At 43.0% G+C, this 18,763-nt stretch overlaps 1 protein-coding gene across 2 annotated transcripts in view; it reads left to right on the top strand.

Annotated features, from left to right (window-relative positions):
* GANAB (glucosidase II alpha subunit) overlaps positions 1-10,344 on the top strand; it is a 95,092-nt gene extending 84,748 nt beyond the window's left edge. For both annotated transcript variants that reach the window (XM_075837320.1, XM_075837321.1), the window contains 8 exons: positions 267-510; positions 5,628-5,692; positions 5,920-5,996; positions 6,073-6,147; positions 6,624-6,737; positions 8,127-8,236; positions 8,330-8,430; positions 9,009-10,344. In XM_075837320.1, coding sequence (XP_075693435.1) covers positions 267-510; positions 5,628-5,692; positions 5,920-5,996; positions 6,073-6,147; positions 6,624-6,737; positions 8,127-8,236; positions 8,330-8,430; positions 9,009-9,118 — 896 coding nt within the window. In that variant the 3' untranslated portion in view covers positions 9,119-10,344. The remainder of the gene's footprint in view (positions 1-266; positions 511-5,627; positions 5,693-5,919; positions 5,997-6,072; positions 6,148-6,623; positions 6,738-8,126; positions 8,237-8,329; positions 8,431-9,008) is intronic.
* Positions 10,345-18,763: the final 8,419 nt, after the last annotated feature.

The following is an 18,763-nucleotide window of genomic DNA, read 5'->3' as shown; positions in this document are numbered from 1 at the left end:
TTCCAATTGCTAAATTGCATCAGCTTCATTGCTATGCCAATTCTACTGTCCGCTCTGGGCAGTCCATGTGGCAGTCTGGAAAAAGATGATCCGAGCCCTCAGGAGATGAAGTGGCACATGTGCTGTCCAAGCGCTGCTGCCACTTTGTTCTAGCAATTGGTGGTGGTCACAGCTGATTAAACATTGGTGGTTTATCGTAACAATATGCCGCCAATGTATGTTATGAGACCTCCTGTTTATTCTGTTTCCTTGTTTGGCTTTAACAGCGGATGTTGGAGGATTCTTCAAGAACCCAGAACCAGAACTGCTTGTTCGCTGGTATCAGGCTGGAGCATATCAGCCTTTCTTTCGTGCTCATGCTCACTTAGACACCCCTCGACGTGAACCTTGGTTACATGGAGAAGCTAATGCAGATATTATTCGTGAGGCTCTACATCAAAGATATGCTCTCCTTCCATACTGGTATACACTGTTCTACAATGCCCATCGTGATGCAGAGCCTGTAATGAGGTGAGAGGAATGTTTAGGGCTAAAGTATTATAAAAAGGTTAAGCTGGAGTTTCAAATTACTAAACTCTAAGGTGGTATTCCCACTTCAGAAAATGATGGCATATCGCTAGGATATGCCATCACTTTGCGATCAGAACTATGCAACTGGGACCCCCACCAATCCTGACAATGAAGGGGGCCCAGCGCTGCTTTAGCACTGCAGCCCCTTCACTGTTCAATTAAATGGGGCCATTCTGCAGTTCCCTGCACAGTCGATGGCCGGGAGCACTTCTGTACATCGATAAACTAAGAAAAGGGCGCAGCGCTAAATTAGTGATGTGCGATTGGAATAGCCATTTAGGTTTGAATGAGTTTAGAAAATAGAGGTCACTGTTCTGTACAAATGAAAGGAAGTTTAGATTTTTTTAAGTAACATTTATTGATTTGAACTAAAAAAAAAAAATTATGTATGGTCACAAACTGTATAGAAGATGCATACAATGACTTAGTGACCTGGATAGAAATACAGTGTATCTTTTAAAAATTTATGTTGCAGCGTTAAATGGGTCCCATAACTTTCATAAAAACGTAAAAAAAGATTTTGCAATTTACAGCCTTTATTTTGAATCGCAGTACCGATATCAAGGCTTGCGTGGGAGCAACAGGGCAGATAAGCGCACTGGCTTGTACGGGAAGGTGTCCGTGGGCAATCGAAATTAATCGGTCCATAATTACAAATGAGTTTTACGGTCCGGTGCGTGGGACCCTAGTTTTCAGTCATTTCATAAATTTTCAGGAGAAGTTATAAATTACTGGAGAAAAATCCTGAGAGGAATCCAAAGGCACCTTTCACAGTTAAATCCAGGATTTTGGCAATAAGTTATTTTTAAACAAGCTGGTTAAGTGCCTTAAAATCTAGTGACCGGTTCCCTTTTAAGAGCTTAACCCCTTCGCACTCAGTGACATACTATTCCGTCTTGCTGACCGCATCGTTTGTGCTCCGTGGCAGAATAGTATGTCACGGGGAACATGAATCGCCATTTTTCGCTGGCACGAGCTGTGACCGCTGCTGTTTCGGACAGCAGGCTTTCACAGCTCAATACGCTGGGACCGGTCGTGATGGTCCAGCCTCCTCGATCGCTGTTATTGGTCAGTCAGTGACTGTCCAATAGCGGCGTTCGTTATCTAAACTTCCTCTCCCTGACATCTCATTCTGCTTTAACCGCCCTGAACGCCTCTGTTGGAGATAACGAGGCGTTCAGAGCGGTTGTGAGAAGAGAGAGCGAGAAGAGCAAATTTGGGAAAAAGTGCAAAAAAAGAAACTTTTTTTTTTCTGTTTCCCACCTCCCCCATCCAAACCACACGTTTTTGGTCAGTGATCTCCTATCACTGACCACTTCTTAGTCCTCATGGCCAAATTTCTTGGTTCCACGGGATTATTTTTTTTATTTATAAAATATATAAAGCAAAAAAGAATTGAAAAAAAATTAAAATAGTTGGTTTAGACAATTTAGATAATTTAACTGGTTAGTTTAGTATTAGGGTTAGTTAGTGTCAGGGAACCATCAAAAAGCGTAGTTCGGTATAGCGTCGGGGAATTTAGCGTCAGGAATCAGTCACCGTAGTTAGATCTAGCGTTAGGGGTCCATCACCGTAGTTTGGTTTAGTGTCAGGGAATAATCGCCGTAGTTTGGTTTGGTCTCAGGGAAGTTCAAATAAAATCTTGTTAGGTTTAGTGTTAGGAATCCACGCCCAAGTTGGGTTTAGTCTCAGGGAAGCCCACTTGTTCTATAAAAACACAATTTTTTTTTGGGCTAGTTTAGGTAGCAGCCTATTGCTCCTAGTTAGGGAAGCAAACAAACATGTCCCAACGGAAATTTACTGCCGAAGAGGCATATTCATTTCTTGCCTCCGACACACTCGTCAGATGGTGATACTCTGTTTTATTTATCAACCTCCTCATCCAGTGATGAAGAGAATCCCCCCTAGGAGATGCCCCACCACTACAGTTGAAACCCCCGAGCGAAGTGACCCCAATTGGATCCCGCACACCAGACATTTATGAGCCCCAAATCCTTGAGTACACTGGCAGCCCGGGCATCAAATTTAATACGACAGGGCTCAGTGAAATAGACTTTTTCAAGTTGTTCTTCACTGATAACTTTATACAGTAGAAACTACCTGAAAGTGAGTACATTTGGGAAACTACACCCCCTTGAGGAATTCATTTAGGGGTGTAGTGAGCATTTTGACCACACAGGCGTTTCATAGATGTATTAGAATTGGGCAGTGAAAAAAAAATAAAAAAATCTTCAATAAAATGTAGCATTATCTCAAAATTTTTCATTTTCTCTACAAATAAAAGGAGAAAAAGCACCCCATTTGTAAAGCAACTTCTCCCAAGTACGGCAATACCCCATATGTGGTCACAAACTGCTGTTTGGGCACACGGTAGGGCTCAGAATGGAAGGAGCACCATTTGGCTTTTGGAGTGCAGACTTTGCTGGATTGGTTTCTGGGTGCTATGTCGCATTTGCAAAGCATCCGTGGCACCAAAACTGTGGAAACCCCCCAGAAGTGACCCAATTTTGGAAACTACACTCAAGGTATTCGCCTAGGGGGTGTAGTGAGAATGTTAACCCTGCATGTGTCTTACAGAATTTGGTGTACACTTGATGTTGCAGAGTGAAAATGCCAATTTTTCCATAGGTATGCCAATATGTTGTGCCACCATGAAAAGATAATTATGCGGTTTCCCGGTTTTAGAAACACTACATGTGTATCCTTTGCCTGGACGATCGAGAATCCTCAGGAGTGAAAGAATACCATGTGAAATTGAGGCCTAATTTGGCGTTCTAGTATTGGTTCACAACTGTAGAGGCTCTGATGGGAAATAATAAAGGAAACCCCTGAGAAGTGACCCTATTTTGGAAACTACACCTCTCAAGGCATTTATTAAGGGGTGTAGTGAGCATTTTCACAGATCTTTCCATAAATGATTGTGCTGCGGATGGTGCAAAGTAAAATTGCCATTTTTCCCTAGATACGCCATTTCAGTGGCAAATATGTTGTGCCCAGCTTGTGCCACAGGAGACGCAAACCCCAAAAATTCAGAATGGAGGGAGCGCCATTTCGCTTTTGGAGCGTGGATTTTGCTTGATATTATTTTTTGTTTTGAGTTTTACTGATATTTTCGTTTATAATGTGGTGGCTATGTAATCTGTGCGTAGTACATCAGGGGCATAGTCAGGTGGTATAATAATGGGGTTAAAAAAAACAATAACTTAATCCATAGATCTTTGTTACGCTGTGAAGCAATCCTTCATGCACAGGCCGGTTTTGCAATGATGATAGATGGTGTCCTTACTAATCCCCCATTTTGGTCCACACTCCGCACCTTTGCAGTGTGTGGAGTTTTGCTGGGAAAGTGTTGTCCTGGTATAATACGAGCACCGTCGTTTCCAGCAGATTTGTTTAAGTCTCCTCCCCTTCCTGGTTCCCTAATTTTAGGGCATTGATAAATCGCCGCTTGAAACAGAAGAAATGTTTCCGTCGGGCCTGCACAACCGCATATTTTTCTATCCTGAATAAAATCCTTAACTTATTTTTTTTTCATAGACGTAGTGGTGTGAGGGCTGTTGTCTTGCGGAACGAGCTGGAGTTTTTATTGTATAATTTTGGGATGTACGTGTTTTTTTTTATCACTTTTTATCCTTTTTTTGGGGGGGTTTATAGATGACTAAAAAAGATATTCTGGCATCGTTTTTTTATATAGCATTCACCACCCATTATAAATTACATGTTAACTTTATTTTGCGGCTCTGTACCATTCCGGCGATACCAAATTTATAGCACTTTTTTATGTTCTACAACTTTTTGCACAATAATATTAATTTTGTAAAAAGCTGTATCAGGGCTTGTTTTTTTGCGAGGCGAGCTGTAGTTTTTATAGGTACCACTTTTGGATACATGTGACTTTTTGATCACTTTTTACTTAAATTTTTGGAAGGCAAAATGACCAAAAAACAGCAATTCTGGGAGTGTTTTTAAGGTTTTTTGGTTTTTTTTTACGGCATTCACAGCGCGGGATAAATAATATTTTTATAGTTCATGCCATTACGGACGCGACGAAACCAAATATGTATGGTTTATTTATTTTTTTACAATAATAAATGACTTGATAAGGAAAAGGCGGTTGTGTTATTTTGTTTGAAACTTTTATTTTATTTTTTCCTGTTATTTTAAATTTCGTTTTTTTTTGTTTTGTCCCACTGGGGGACTTGAAGGTCCAACTGTTTAACAGTTTTCTAAAACATTTTAATACGTAGGTAGTGCAATGTATTAGAACAGTCAGTCGTTCACTGACTGCAAGCCGATTAGGGTCCGCCTTCGTGCGGGACCTAATCAGCTTCCATAATGGCAGACCAGGAGGTCGTTGTTAGGCCTCCTGTTGCCATAGTGGCAGCCCTGCGATCGCATGGCAGGGCTGCCGATTTGCTACAAACCGCTAAGATGTAGCGATCGCTTTCGACTGCTGCCTCTAAGGGGTTAATGGCAGGGAGTGGATCTAGCTCTGGTCCCTGCCGTTACAGGAGGGTGTTCGCTTTAACATACAGTGGACACCCACCACTGATGACGCTGACTCGGCTTCTGAGCCGGCGCCATCTTGCCGTTGGTACCAGAAGCCTTTTAGGCCCTGCCTCCGAGCAGGACATAGGAGGCTTCCGTTGCTGGCAGACCAGGAGGCCAGTTTTAGGCCTCCGGTTGCCATTGCAGTCACCAGCAAACCAGTGATCACGTTTCTGGCGTTCGGGTAGCTAAAAACTACTTAGATTCTGCAGTCTCTATTGAGTGCATCATCTGATGGGTTACTCGTCCGGATCGGAGACTAGCTCCGGTCCAAGCCGTTACTACAGGGTGTCAGCTGTAACATACAGCTGGCGGTGATGATGCGGGCTCAGGAACGATCAACACAACGTAATGGTACTGGCGCTTTGCGGGAACCCCTGCCTGACAGCCCTGTATATATACAGCGAATGTCGGGAAGGGGTTGCGCTTAGAATGTATTCAAATTCTGATGTCAATTGTGAGAGTCTTCTTGTGCTATGAACAGCTGTGATTTTTATTATTTTTTTTAGGCCTCTCTGGGTTGCGTTTCCATCTGATATTTCCTCCTTTGCTGTGGATGACCAATATTTGTTAGGTGAGCAATCTTGTACATGTCCATACTCTGTATACACGCTTTACCCCTTGTAAGGCTGGCTGCATAAATCCCATGAGATGCCTCCATTTCGGTCTTTTGCCCACATGTGGTACTGTGTGTTTGAGAACAGGACAATACACGTGCTTATTATTTCTTAGATCTGTTTTGGTCAGGAGCATATAGTAAGTACATTTTAATGTATGGTTATGTTTATCAATACTGCATAGGCTCTGCTCTTTTGGTGCATCCCGTAACGGAGAGCAATGCTCGAGGAGTACAGATCTATCTTCCTGGGACTGGAGAAGTAAGTACTCGCTCATTATGGTGGCACTATCCCATGATCCCCATGTCATATCTGTTAATCCTTGTCATTCTGGCAGGTCTGGTATGATGTACACACATATCGGAAGTATGAGTCTCCACAAAAGTTTTACGAGCCGGTCACCATCAGTTCAGTGAGTATCATTACAATTATGTGAAGAGATGAGTTTTTTTTGTGTCCAGATGTCTTTCTAAGGCTGTGTTCACATGACTGTTCCCCTTCCGTTGAGGGGTTCCATCGGAGGTTTCCGTCGAGTTAACCCCTCAAAGGAAAGGCAAACGGAAACCTTCCGTTTCCATCATCATTGATTGCTAAAGGTTTCCGTTTTGTCACCGTTGTGACATGGTTCCGTCGACTGCGCCATTGATTCCATCAAAACAACGGAACCCTGTCACAACAGTGACAAACGGAAACTTTAGCAACGTTTCCGTCACCATTGATAATAATGGTGATGCAAACAGAAGCTTAGGTTTCCGTTTGCCTTTCCATTGAGGGGTTAACCCGACGGAAACCTCTGACGGAACCCCTCAAAAGAAGGGCAACGCTGATGTGAACAGGCCCTAAATCTTGGCCTACTTCTTTACTTATTTTTTTTGTGACTTTTTCAAGATACCAGTGTTTCAGCGTGGTGGGTCTATAATCCCTCGGAAGAATCGACCAAGACGTTCCACAGATTGTATGCAGGATGACCCATTTACTCTGTATGTGGCACTGAATCTGCAGGTCCGTGAATATGGTATTTCCAGAGTCTCATTCTCTGGCCTTTTATCTACCTGAACATCCCAGTGTGGATTGTCTAGGTTCACCCCTCCTTTAACCAGTTCCTTAAAACCCACGCCATAGACTATTTACGGCTCGGGTCTTAGCTTGCTGCCCCAGCGATCGGGCAGCTGCATGTCTGGTCTCCGGCAGTCAGTGACTGCCGGGGACCCTGAGGAGAAGATAGAAGCAGCTTTCGCTGCTTCTATCTTCTCTGATGGCTTTGTGGCAGCGCCGCTGTTTCTATTTGTCCCGGTGATCATGTGACTGGTCACGTGATCGCTGGGTGCCATTTGTGGCAGGTTGCTGCTCGGTCTTACTAGAGCCAGCATAACCCTATTAGTGACAATAGTCACTATAAGTGGACAGATTTCCTCTAAGTGGAAAAGCATGGTGTAAAAGAAGAAAAATAAATAGTCCCACAAAGGTCTTTTCTGACCTTTTGAGGGACAGATCATAATAAAAAATAAAAGTAATAAAGTGCAAAAAAAAATTATTACACAAAAAATCAGCTATCCCCCCCCCCCCCCCCATCCAATCATTGTAGTAACGCTAGCAATTACCCCAAAATAGACACGTCATATATCAATTTACGGTAGACTGACTATAACAAATAAAAAATCTATTTTAGGGTAAAACTATATAATTACCAGGAAAAAAAACAGCTAAAAAGTAAAAAAGCTTTCTTTTTTTTTACTATTTTCAAACTTTAAAGAGGCTCTATCACCACATTATCAGTGCCCTATCTCCTACATAATGTAATGTAATCCGCTGTAATGTAGATAAGTGTTTTTTATTTTGAAAAACGATCAATTTTGAGGAAGTTATACACAAATTTAGATTTATGCTAATTAGTTTCTTAACTGGATGTGTTTTTACTTTTTTACCAACTGGGCGTTGTAAAGAGAAGTGTATGATGCTGACCAATCGGCGTCATACACTTCTCTCCATTCATTTTTAGCAGTACTCGCGAGATCACGCTGTGCAGTCACATACTCCCATATTAACTTTACCGAAGTGTCCTGGGAGTGAATAGACATCTCCTCCAGCCAGGACACAATGTCTATTCATGACTCCCGACACAGAGCCTCTTTAAGCCTAAAAATTCTAAAATGGCAAAAAGGATGTGTACAAAAATGATAAAAAAAAAAAAAAGAAACCTGCATTGTCTACGGAAAGAAAAACGCAAATATCACGTCGCTTACCCAACAAATAATAAAGTTATATCTGTTTAACGAACGCGTGATAAAAATGGCTAAATGGTGTCTGGTCATGAAGGCTCAAAATAGCCCGGTCCTGAACCGGGTTACATTCCTGTAAGCCTTCACACGTGAGATTTGCCTCTATTTTTAGGGAGAAGCCCAAGGTGAATTGTATTTGGATGATGGTCATACCTTTAATTACCAGCAAAATGAGTTTCTGTACAGAAAATTCAGCTATAGCCATGGAAAGCTGACATCAAGGTAAGGTTCAGTAAATTAATTCTGATGGGCAGAAGAATGAGACTGGTGACCTGCCTATTTATTTGTATTTGATAAAATTTGTCTTTTTATCAGTTCTCTGAATCCTGATGGAAAATTTGAGACACCCAGTTGGTTAGAGAAGGTTGTGATAATTGGAGCTGCAAAACCGAACAGCGTAACCTTACATCAGCCAAGTAAGCATCCATCTGTAGAAAACGTACATCTGCATCGTACATGATACCGCACTGAAACCACCGGCACCCAATAGACCGTGTTGACTGCGTGTGGTTTTTGGTTGTACATTTTTACTGGTTATTAAAGGGGGTTATCAAACACCATGACACTTTTTAAAAACCACTTCCAATAGTATAAAATAATAGGTGACAATCACCGTGTCGCTGCTTCCCTGGGCCCCCGCCAATCTGACCGCTGTAGCGTTGACTTTGAAAAAACACTAAAATAAAAAGTTTGTAATAGAAACTGGATTTATATATTAAATATTTTCTGATAATTTCCTTTAGTAACCTAACACAATTTTACCTAAATTGCAACATCATGACTTTCTAATATAGACCTTTAATGGTTTGGGGAAAATATTTTATTACTATTGGTTTATATGCTGTTTGATGGACCTGAAGCACCCATTAGGTGGCGTAGGAAGTTCACTTGGGACCAGCGATCTTTTTAGTGTTTTTTTTTTTTTTCTTTCATATTTTTACACTACATTCTCTGGATGATATGATATTTGCTCATTTCCTTTCTTTCCCCCTAGGTGGTTCAGAAGTGCAGCTGGAATTTGAGTACAATGCACAAACATCAGTGATAACTGTGCGAAAACCAGGCGTTAACATCAGTTCAGATTTCACAATGTCTCTTCGATAACACCACTGATCTACCAAGTGTTTAGAGAATGGGGGAAGAAGGGGTAGTTGATCTCACATAAGGTGTTGTAAGGTGCACTTCATTCATGGACCAAATGTGAGAAGAGACCGGAGCAAGTGTCAAAGTGCCGAGTGTATGTATGTGTGAATGTATGTCTGACAACGTTTATGGGTTTTGCCCTCCTGCACTTGTGTGTTTGTGTGTGTATATGTGAATCATGCACTGTCACAATGAACAGTAAAACTGGGCCACTTCTTTAGACTTGGGGCAGATTTTACTATTCAAAATGTGCCAGAATTCTGGCTCAAATTATACGGTATTAGTAAATCTGCCCTAGTAGGTTTTTTGCCTTTTTTTTTTTTTTTTTTAAATCTGCCTCTCAATCCAACCTTTTGCCAGACTTTAAACTTTTCCTAATGTCCACATCTCTTAATACTGTGGGTGGAGGTGTGACCAGATTTACATATGATACTTAAAAATTATTAATAAAATTCTCAGGGCTGCAGCCATTGTAAAGAATGTGTGAATCAGGAATGAAGTTAAAGGGTAACTAAACGTTTGACAAACTTCTGACATGTCAGTGACAAGTCAGAAGTTTTGATTGGTGGATGTCTGAACACTGACCCCCACCAATCGCTCAAACGAAGCGGCAGAAGCGCAACGTGTGAGCGCTCAGCGGCTAGGTGTCTGTTCGATACACCGATTTCCGGAAAGAGCTGGAGTATGGGTTTAACAGAAAGTCTATGAGCCCGTACTGCGATACATTGGCTTTGCGGAAAAAGCCGAACAGACACAAAGCAGCTGAGAACTCATACTCCCGCTTCGTTTGAGCGATTGGTGGGGGTCTCGGTGCTCGGACCCCCACAAATCAAAACTTCTAACATGTCACTATGACATGTCAGAAGTTTGTCAAACGTTTAGTTACGCTTTAATAGTAAGTAACGTTTGTTTACCATGCAACACCCCAACTGCTCTTTCTTTCCGCTTTCCCTTGACCTGTACCTGAGGAGATGCAGGGACAGCCCACTAATGTAACATCCTGTGTAGCTGTTATTGAGGTGGCTTCAATCAACATGCCTCCATTTTTTTTTTTTTTCGGTCTGTCAGTGAGAGTACCGTGAGACAGATAAGAACATGTCAAGGCTTTTCTATTTTTGGGGAAGTGGATCGGGTCTCGTATGATTGGAAAATGTTTTGATAAAATGAGAAATAAAAATGTAAACAAATTTGTTTTATGTAGTTTAATAATGAAACATAATGTTAAGTTTACAATGTTCTGGAGCACTTTTGAGTTTTGCGCTGTGAAATCTGAACAAGCAGCACTTCCATTTTTCTTGTAGCTTGAGGAACTATATCACGTGTAATGGTGTGTTTTCTATAGAAAAATTTACAACATTTCACCAGCACTCACATTAAATCTTTTTTTTCCCTTTGATATTAACTACACACGGATTACCCCGGCTCTCCCATGTGTGAGATAAGCATTATAGCATAGTCAATTGTAGGATACTAAACTTTTAAGCAGTTGCGGTTCTCTGACAGTCAACAAAAAAACACGTGTGTCCAGTAGCCACATGCAGATCTGCAGTAGTTCAAACTGCAAAACCAAAGCAGAAGTCAGTGTTACGCCTCATTCACACGACAGGGTCCGAGTGTAGGCCGATAAAATCGGCAGTTTTTCCCGACCGTTTTGCATCCATTCCGGGCTGTGTTGCCGTTTTTAACGACCAATTTTGACCCGTTTTGCATCCGTTTTTTTTCCCTGTCCGTTTTAAAATAAAATGAATTTCATTTAAATTTGTTGCCACACACAGCCGCCTGCAGGTAATGCCACCCAGCCCCCTGCAGGTAATGCCACCCAGCCCCCTGCAGGTAATGCCACCCAGCCCCCTGCAGGCAATGCCACCCAGCCCCCTGCAGGCAATGCCACCCAGCCCCCTGCAGGCAATGCCACCCAGCCCCCTGCAGGCAATGCCACCCTGCCCCCCCCCCCCCTTTCAGGAGAAGTCACTGACTTCAATGTCCATATATGGACAGTTTCGGGGATTCCGCTTCAGAAGTGAGTGACGTCGCTGTGTCCATATATGGACTGCGTAGTCACTCATTTCTCCTGTAGCGGAATCCCGGCCACGGCGTCGGGGATTCCGTTTCAGAAGTGAGTGACGTCGCTGTGTCCATATATGAACAGCGTAGTCACCCACTTCTCCTGTAGCGGAATCCCCGGCCAAGGTGTCGGGGATTCCGCTTCAGGAGTGAGTGACGTCGCTGTGTCCATATATGGACAGTGTAGTCACTCACTTCTCCTGTAGCGGAATCCCCAATCCCCGGCCGGGGATTGGAGATTCCGACTTCTACAGGGAGCGTAAAAAGACCCTCCTCCTCCTCACATGCACTCTGCACTGTGAGGAGGAGAGAGCGCGAGCGACGGAATACATGGCCATCACTCGGGACACATTCCGGTGATGGCCGTGTATTACCCGGCCCCATAGACTTCTATGTCCCAGGTTTCCCGAGCCGTCAAAAAATCTGTCGTGTGAATAGCCCCATTAGGGGTCCATCGTTCCTAATGCAGCCGGGTGACGGCCGATTTATGAACGGCCGTCACCTGGCCGGGAAACCCTGTCGTTTGAATAAAAGCTATGGGTCAGCCTTGGATTTCTGCTGCGGATTATCGGCCAAATCTGCATCGGATTATTTTTCCACATGAAAAATCGCCAGTGTGAACATGGCCCAAAGTATATTCTATAGATAACTGATAAGCATAGCTGAAACTCCTAGCAAAGCTATGTACCACAATAAAAACACTGGTGTATAAACCCAAGCACCTAGCCATGCAGTCTACCTTTTACAAACATTTGTGAAAGAATGGGTCGTTGTAAAGAGCTCACTGAATTAGAGTGTGGTACTGTGATAGGATGCTACTGATGTAACAAGTTAGTTTGTGAAATGTCTTTCCTCCTAGATATTCCACGATCATCTGTCAATGGCGAAATGGAAACGTTTAGGAACCACAGCAACTCTGCTACGAAGTGTAAGACCACAAAGTTACAGAGCGGGGTTGCAGAGTGCTGAGGAGCGTAGTGCATAAAAGTCGCCAACGCTCTGCTGACTAACTACAAAGTTTCAAACTTCTAGCATTAACATCAGCACAAAAACTGTGCTGGAGCTTGGTGGCATGGGTTTCCATGGCGGAGCAGCGGCATGCAAGCCTTCCATCACCAATGCCAAGTGTCAGATGGAGTGGTGAAAAGCACGTCACCCCTGGAGCAGTGGAGACGTGTTCGGTGGTGTGATGAATCACGCTTCTCTTTCTGGCAGTCTGATAAACGAGTATGGGTTTGGTTATTGCCAGGAGAACGTTGCCTAACTGCATTGTACCAACTATAAAGTTTGGTGGAGGAGGGCTAATGGTATGGGGTTGTTTTTTTTTGTTTTTTTTTAAGGGGTTGGCCTAAGCCCTTCGTTCCAGTGAAGGGAAATCTTAATGCTTCAGCATAGCACGACATCTTGGACAATAGTATACTTCCAACTTTGTGGGAACCGTTTCGGGAAGGCCCTCTTCTGTTCCAGCATGACTGTGCCCCAGTGCACAAAGTAAGGTCCATATAGGAATGGTTGGGGGGAGTATGGTGTGGAAGAACTTGACCGTCCCGCACAGCCCTGATCTCAACCCCATCAAACACTTGGTATGAGCTAGAACGAAGATTGTGAGCCAGGCCCTCTCGTCCAACATCAGTATTTGAACTCACAAATGCTATTTTAGATGAATTCCCAGAGACAAACTCCAAAATCTTGTAGAAAGTCTTCCCAGAAGAGTGGAAGCTGTTTTAGCTGCAATGGGAGGAGGGGACCAACTCCATATTAATGCATATGAATTTAGAATGGGATGTCATGAAAGCTCCTGTAGGTGTCCCAATACTTTTGTCCATATAGTGTAGGTTTGTATGAACGGAACTTGATTTGTCTCTGCAGGTTGGGCTCTATGGACCTGTGTTCTTTTGACCTTATTAAACTATGTAACTAGATATATGGGTGATTTATGGTGTGTTCCCATCAGCGTGGGGCTTCCGTTCATCGGTTCCGTTTGACCTTTCCATCGAAGGAACCAATGAACAGAAAGCCGAACGGAAACCACAGCTTCCATTTGCATTACCATTGATTTCAGTGGTAATGCTTCCGTTGCTATTGCCTTCCGTTTGTTTCCATTCCATAAGGTTTTCGTTTTTTTTAGCGGAAACAGTAGCGTAGTAGACTATGCCTTCTCTGCAAAAAAAAACTGAAACCAACTACAATGGAAGCATTACCATTGAAATCAATTGTAATGCAAACGAAAGCTATGGTTTCCGTTAATCTGTTCCTCCGACGGAGAGGTCGAACGGAACCGATGAACGGAAGCCCCGATGATGTGAACATAGCCTTACATCCAGTTTGTATTTCCCACCACCGACTTTTATGGCATGTGTGACTGATAAGGAATCAAGCTCTGGATGTCCAGGTAATGAATCAATTTGGCTTACAATTTCTCGCATGTATTGGCGTGTATTGTGTTTTTAACTGGGCGTGTTTGTGTATGACGCTGACCAATCCGTGACCAGTCAGCGTCATACACCCAACATCTGCACGCTCCTCTCCTGAAATAGTCTGTGCTGCTGTGAACTCTGCTCTTACCATTACGTAGCTCTCAGTTTGTTACCTCTCCTCCACTCCTGTCCTCAATAACACCTTCACATGATTGGCAAGTCACCACCCCGCACAAGATCCTACTGCACGGCTGACAGCCGTCAGCTGTATAGCTAACAGCACGGTTGTGTTGGAAGCGCGCCCTGCTGTGTCTCACTTAGCAACTGTGTGTGTTCCCCTCATCTAGCTGCTACGTTCTATCCTGACCGCCGGTGAATTCTCTGTGCGGTCTTCGCAGTGCTGCTACCCCGTTTACCTACGGGAGCAGAACGCGGCTCCTGAAATACTCTGTGCTGCCTTAAACTCTGTGGACTGGTCAGGATCCTGTTTTTTTTTTAAATGCTGCTGGGGAACCCGCTCGATCCACTATATAAGGCTGCGCCTCCATCCTCTTCTGCCCCAGTCACTTATTCCCAAGCACTGTAAACTTTCAGATTGGTTGCGCTGTGAATATTCGGAGAACGTGATTGGTTTATGTGCAGGGTAATGAACATACAGACAAGCAGTAGAAGACTGACTAAGGGCTGAGCATTTCATTGAATTCAGTGCAGGGCAGGGCATGTGTGGCCATTTCTCTGCTGGGAACATATACTGGGACCCCTGTTCTCAAGATTGGGGGTACCACGGATCAGACTTTTATGGTATGTCAACTGGGGTAAGAAACTCATTTTAAAGGGGTTGTCTTAAGGGTGTATTCACACGATGCGGTTTTGCCGCACGGCTTAAAACCATTCCTGAAAAACGAATGTGCTCATACCACGATTGGAAAAGCGCTTATTTTTTCTCCACCGGAGCTGTGTGAGGGCGTATTTGTTGCGGGACAATCTGTAGTTCTCATTGGTACCATTTTGGGATACATGCGATTTTTAGATAATTTTTTTTTTTTAACACTTCTTATTCAATTTCTTTGGCAAGCAAGGTGACCAAAAAACATAAATTCTGACAGTTTGTTTTGTTTTTTTACACTGTACTCCGTGGGCTATAAATGACCATTTTACTTTATTCTGCGGGTTGATACGATTACGCCGATACCATATGTTTTGCAGCTTTTGCACAATAAAATCCGTTTTGTTTTTTTTTTAATTTATTTTGTGTCACCATATTCTGAGAGCCATAACTTTTATTTTATTTTTTTTCAGTCAAAAAAGCTGTGTAAGGGCTTGTTTTTTCTGGGACGGGTTGTATTTTTTATTGGTACTAGTTTGGGGTACATGCGACTTTTTGATCACTTTTTATTCTAAATTTCGGGAGGGGTGGTGACCAAAAAATAGCAATTCTAGAATTGTTTTTTATTTTTTTTTGTGTTCACCGTGCGGGAAAAATAACATTAAAATGTTATAGTTCGGGTCGTTACAAATGCGGTGATGCCAAATTTGTGGCTTTTTTTTTTTTTCTTTTTACCGTTTTTCTTTTTCTTCCTATAATAAAAGGCCTATTCTAGTAAGTTGTTTTTTTTTTTTTTACTTTTTTGTTTTTGTCCCACTAGGGGATTTGAAGACCTGCACTAATCGCCGCTAGAATACATTACGCTACATAGGTAGTATAATGTTTTCTAAGGGAATGTTCACACGACAAACTAAAAACGGCCGTAAAATACGGAGCTGTTTTCAAGTGAAAACAGTCTGATTTTTTTTTAAGCAGTTTTTAAAGCATTAAGCGTTTTTTGATGTGTGTGTTATGGAAGTTTTTGGAGCTGGTTTTCTATTGAGACAATGAAAAATGGCTCAAGAAGTGACATGCACTTATTATGGGGAGTTTTTTTATGCACCGTTTCTTTAAAACGGCCGCGTAAAAAAACGCCCCGTCGGAACGAAATGCAGTTTTTCCCATTGAAACCAATGGACATATGTTTAGCTACCGTATTTTCCGCCCTTTCTTCGTGAGGTTTACGGCCTGAAAAATGGCTGAAAATAAACCGTGTGAACATACCCTGTCAGTGTGACATGGGCTTCCGTACATGACAGACCCGGAGGCCATTGTCTGGCCTCTGGTTGCTATGCCAACCATCGGCACCCCCTGAGATCACATCGTGGGGTGTGCTAATGTTCTACAATACCCCTTAAATTCGGTAATCACAATCGGTTGCCGCATTTAAGGGGTTAATTGCCGAAAGCAGCAGCGATGGACCGCCGCCCAGCAATATAGATACCAGGGCAGACATCCTGCGGTGTAGCGCCGCACGGCGATTAACTTTTAAAGTGCAGACGTAACTGCTCGCCTGGATGTGCAGTTACGTCAAGATGCGGGAAGGGGTTAATATGACCCCTGCAGCCGTTTACAGGCTGCTGTTGTCACATTATTAAATGTCATCGCAGGAGGCTGGCTGTACAGAAAGCAGCCGAAGCGCAGGGATGTGTTGCTATGGCAGCACCAGGAGAGGAGTATGTAAGAATTTTTCTCTTCCACCCTCTTACTGGGTTAGATTCTAAGGTTAGGCGCAATAAATTAAATACAAGAGTGAAGGTTTCATAAAATGAAATCCACGCATGTTACATGTAACATATAGGGTATTTTATTTGGGTGAATTAAGGATGGGGGATCATGGGTATAGTTGCAGGTTTTAATGAAATGCATCTTATCAGTATGTAGGATACCTATTGTTTACCCTGATTCTCACAACAAAGGACCTAGACTTTCACAGGTATCTCTTACAGATGCCAACCAGTAGTGTGGACAATAAGTCTTATCCATGAACAAACTCAGGATGTCATAAATGCTAAAGGTGGTTGATAAGTGGCACAAGTATTCTGTATTCACATGTTACATGCCGCTTTGATCAGAAAGGTCCGATTATGTGTCTCCAAGAGGGGACAGACAAAGGGGTATAAAAACCCAAGCATGACTCATGAGGGGAGCGACTTGGGAGGCCACATAGGGAGGGATACTTGGAGGGACTTACTGGAGTGTGTGGAAAGTCCATGTATGGTAACTATAACGTGTAATGTAATTATTGTTGAGAAGGAAAAAGTGTCTTTGTAAAATGTATTGCTTATGAATGTCTGTGTACATATCTCCATATAAATCTCAGAATAACTTAGTCATTTTATGGAATACATTTTTATACACTCACTCTTGTATTTAATTTATTGCGCCTAACCTTAGAATCCAACCCAGTAGGGCCCCATGCACACGACAGGGAAAAAATCTCCGTAGTTGCGGACCCACCCGGTTCTATTGACTGCGGACAACTTTCTGTATCGCTACGGATAGGTGTCTGTGCCGTAGAACCGTGCCGGGAATTATGGAGCATGTCCTACTTTTCGTATTTTACGGGCCATGTGCTCCCATACTTTGTAAATGCGGCCTGAGGCGCCTGTAATCGCGGGCCGTGATTACGGGAAAAATTCTTACAAGTATAGGCTTTTTCTTCCGGTCAACCTTTTTCTGCAGCCACCAATCCGACTAAATGTATCTGCACCAAAAGAAAATATTATATTTTTCCAGATATCCCCGTGATTTGTGGAGCGGATATGCTGCAGACTTTTCCATAGCGTAGTTGCAGGTTTTTGGTGCAGAATCTGCACAAAAAAAACTCGTCTGAATGTGGCCCGAGGCCAGTTTCAGATTGGTGTAATATGTGCCTGTGTTATGGCTACATATCCGAGACCGACCGCGAGGATCTGTAGTGCTATTAGTTTGGGTGATTCGGCTGGGTGCTCACCCACACGATTTTGCATTTAAACCACAACATGACGACCCAGCCTTAGGTTTGCAGTCGGGCCAGGATGTGTGGTCGTATATGGGTACAAAAATACATCTGTAATTAGGACCATGGGAAACTAGCCTAATTGTGCAGGCTTAAAGAGGCTCTGTCACCAGATTTTGCAACCCCTATCTGCTATTGCAGCAGATAGGCGCTGCAATGTAGATTACAGTAACGTTTTTATTTTTAAAAAACGAGCATTTTTGGCCAAGTTATGACCATTTTCGTATTTATGCAAATGAGGCTTGCAAAAGTACAACTGGGCGTGTTGAAAAGTAAAAGTACAACTGGGCGTGTATTATGTGCGTACATCGGGGCGTGTTTACTACTTTTACTAGCTGGGCGTTGTGTATAGAAGTAACATCCACTTCTCTTCACAACGCCCAGCTTGTGACAGTGCAGATCTGTGACGTCACTCACAGGTCCTGCATCGTGTCGGCACCAGAGGCTACAGATGATTCTGCAGATGCATCGGCGTTTGCAGGTAAGTCGATGTAGCTACTTACCTGCAAATGCTGATGCTGCTGCAGAATCAACTGTAGCCTCTGGTGCCGACACGATGCAGGACCTGTGAGTGACGTCACAGATCTGCACTGCCAGAAGCTGGGCGTTGTGAAGAGAAGTGGATGACACTTCTATACACAACGCCCAGCTAGTAAAAGTAGTAAACACGCCCCGATGTACGCACATAATACACGCCCAGTTGTACTTTTACTTTTCAACACGCCCAGTTGTACTTTTGCAAGCCTCATTTGCATAAATACGAAAATGGTCATAACTTGGCCAAAAATGCTCGTTTTTTAAAAATAAAAACGTTACTGTAATCTACATTGCAGCGCCTATCTGCTGCAATAGCAGATAGGGGCTGCAAAATCTGGTGACAGAGCCTCTTTAAAAAGCGGCAGTTTGTGGCCTCTTTTTAAGGCTCGGTTTCCACAGGGCGTTTTTATTTCAGTTTTCATGTGCTTCTAAATTGCTCTGGAAAATGCGTTTGTGCTGTGATTTTAGGCTCTGGGGCTGTTTCTGGGGAAGCACATGGTTTCCGTTGGTTTCACCTGTAATAGCAGCACGGCCCAAAATCTTGGCAAAATGCATGGATTTATAAAAATGCATTTTCAAAGCAATTAAGAAGCATATATAAACTGCAAACAAAATAAGGCCAATGCACGTTGCGTTCTACATGCGGATTTGTCTTGTTAAATCTGCAGCATAATACAGTACTAGCAAAGCAAATAATAATACAACTAATCTTATCTACGTTG

The sequence above is a fragment of the Rhinoderma darwinii genome, chromosome 9 (genome assembly GCF_050947455.1).
Source record: "Rhinoderma darwinii isolate aRhiDar2 chromosome 9, aRhiDar2.hap1, whole genome shotgun sequence".
NCBI classification, from domain to species: domain Eukaryota; kingdom Metazoa; phylum Chordata; class Amphibia; order Anura; family Rhinodermatidae; genus Rhinoderma; species Rhinoderma darwinii.
This window is presented reverse-complemented; position numbering and strand designations above follow the sequence as displayed.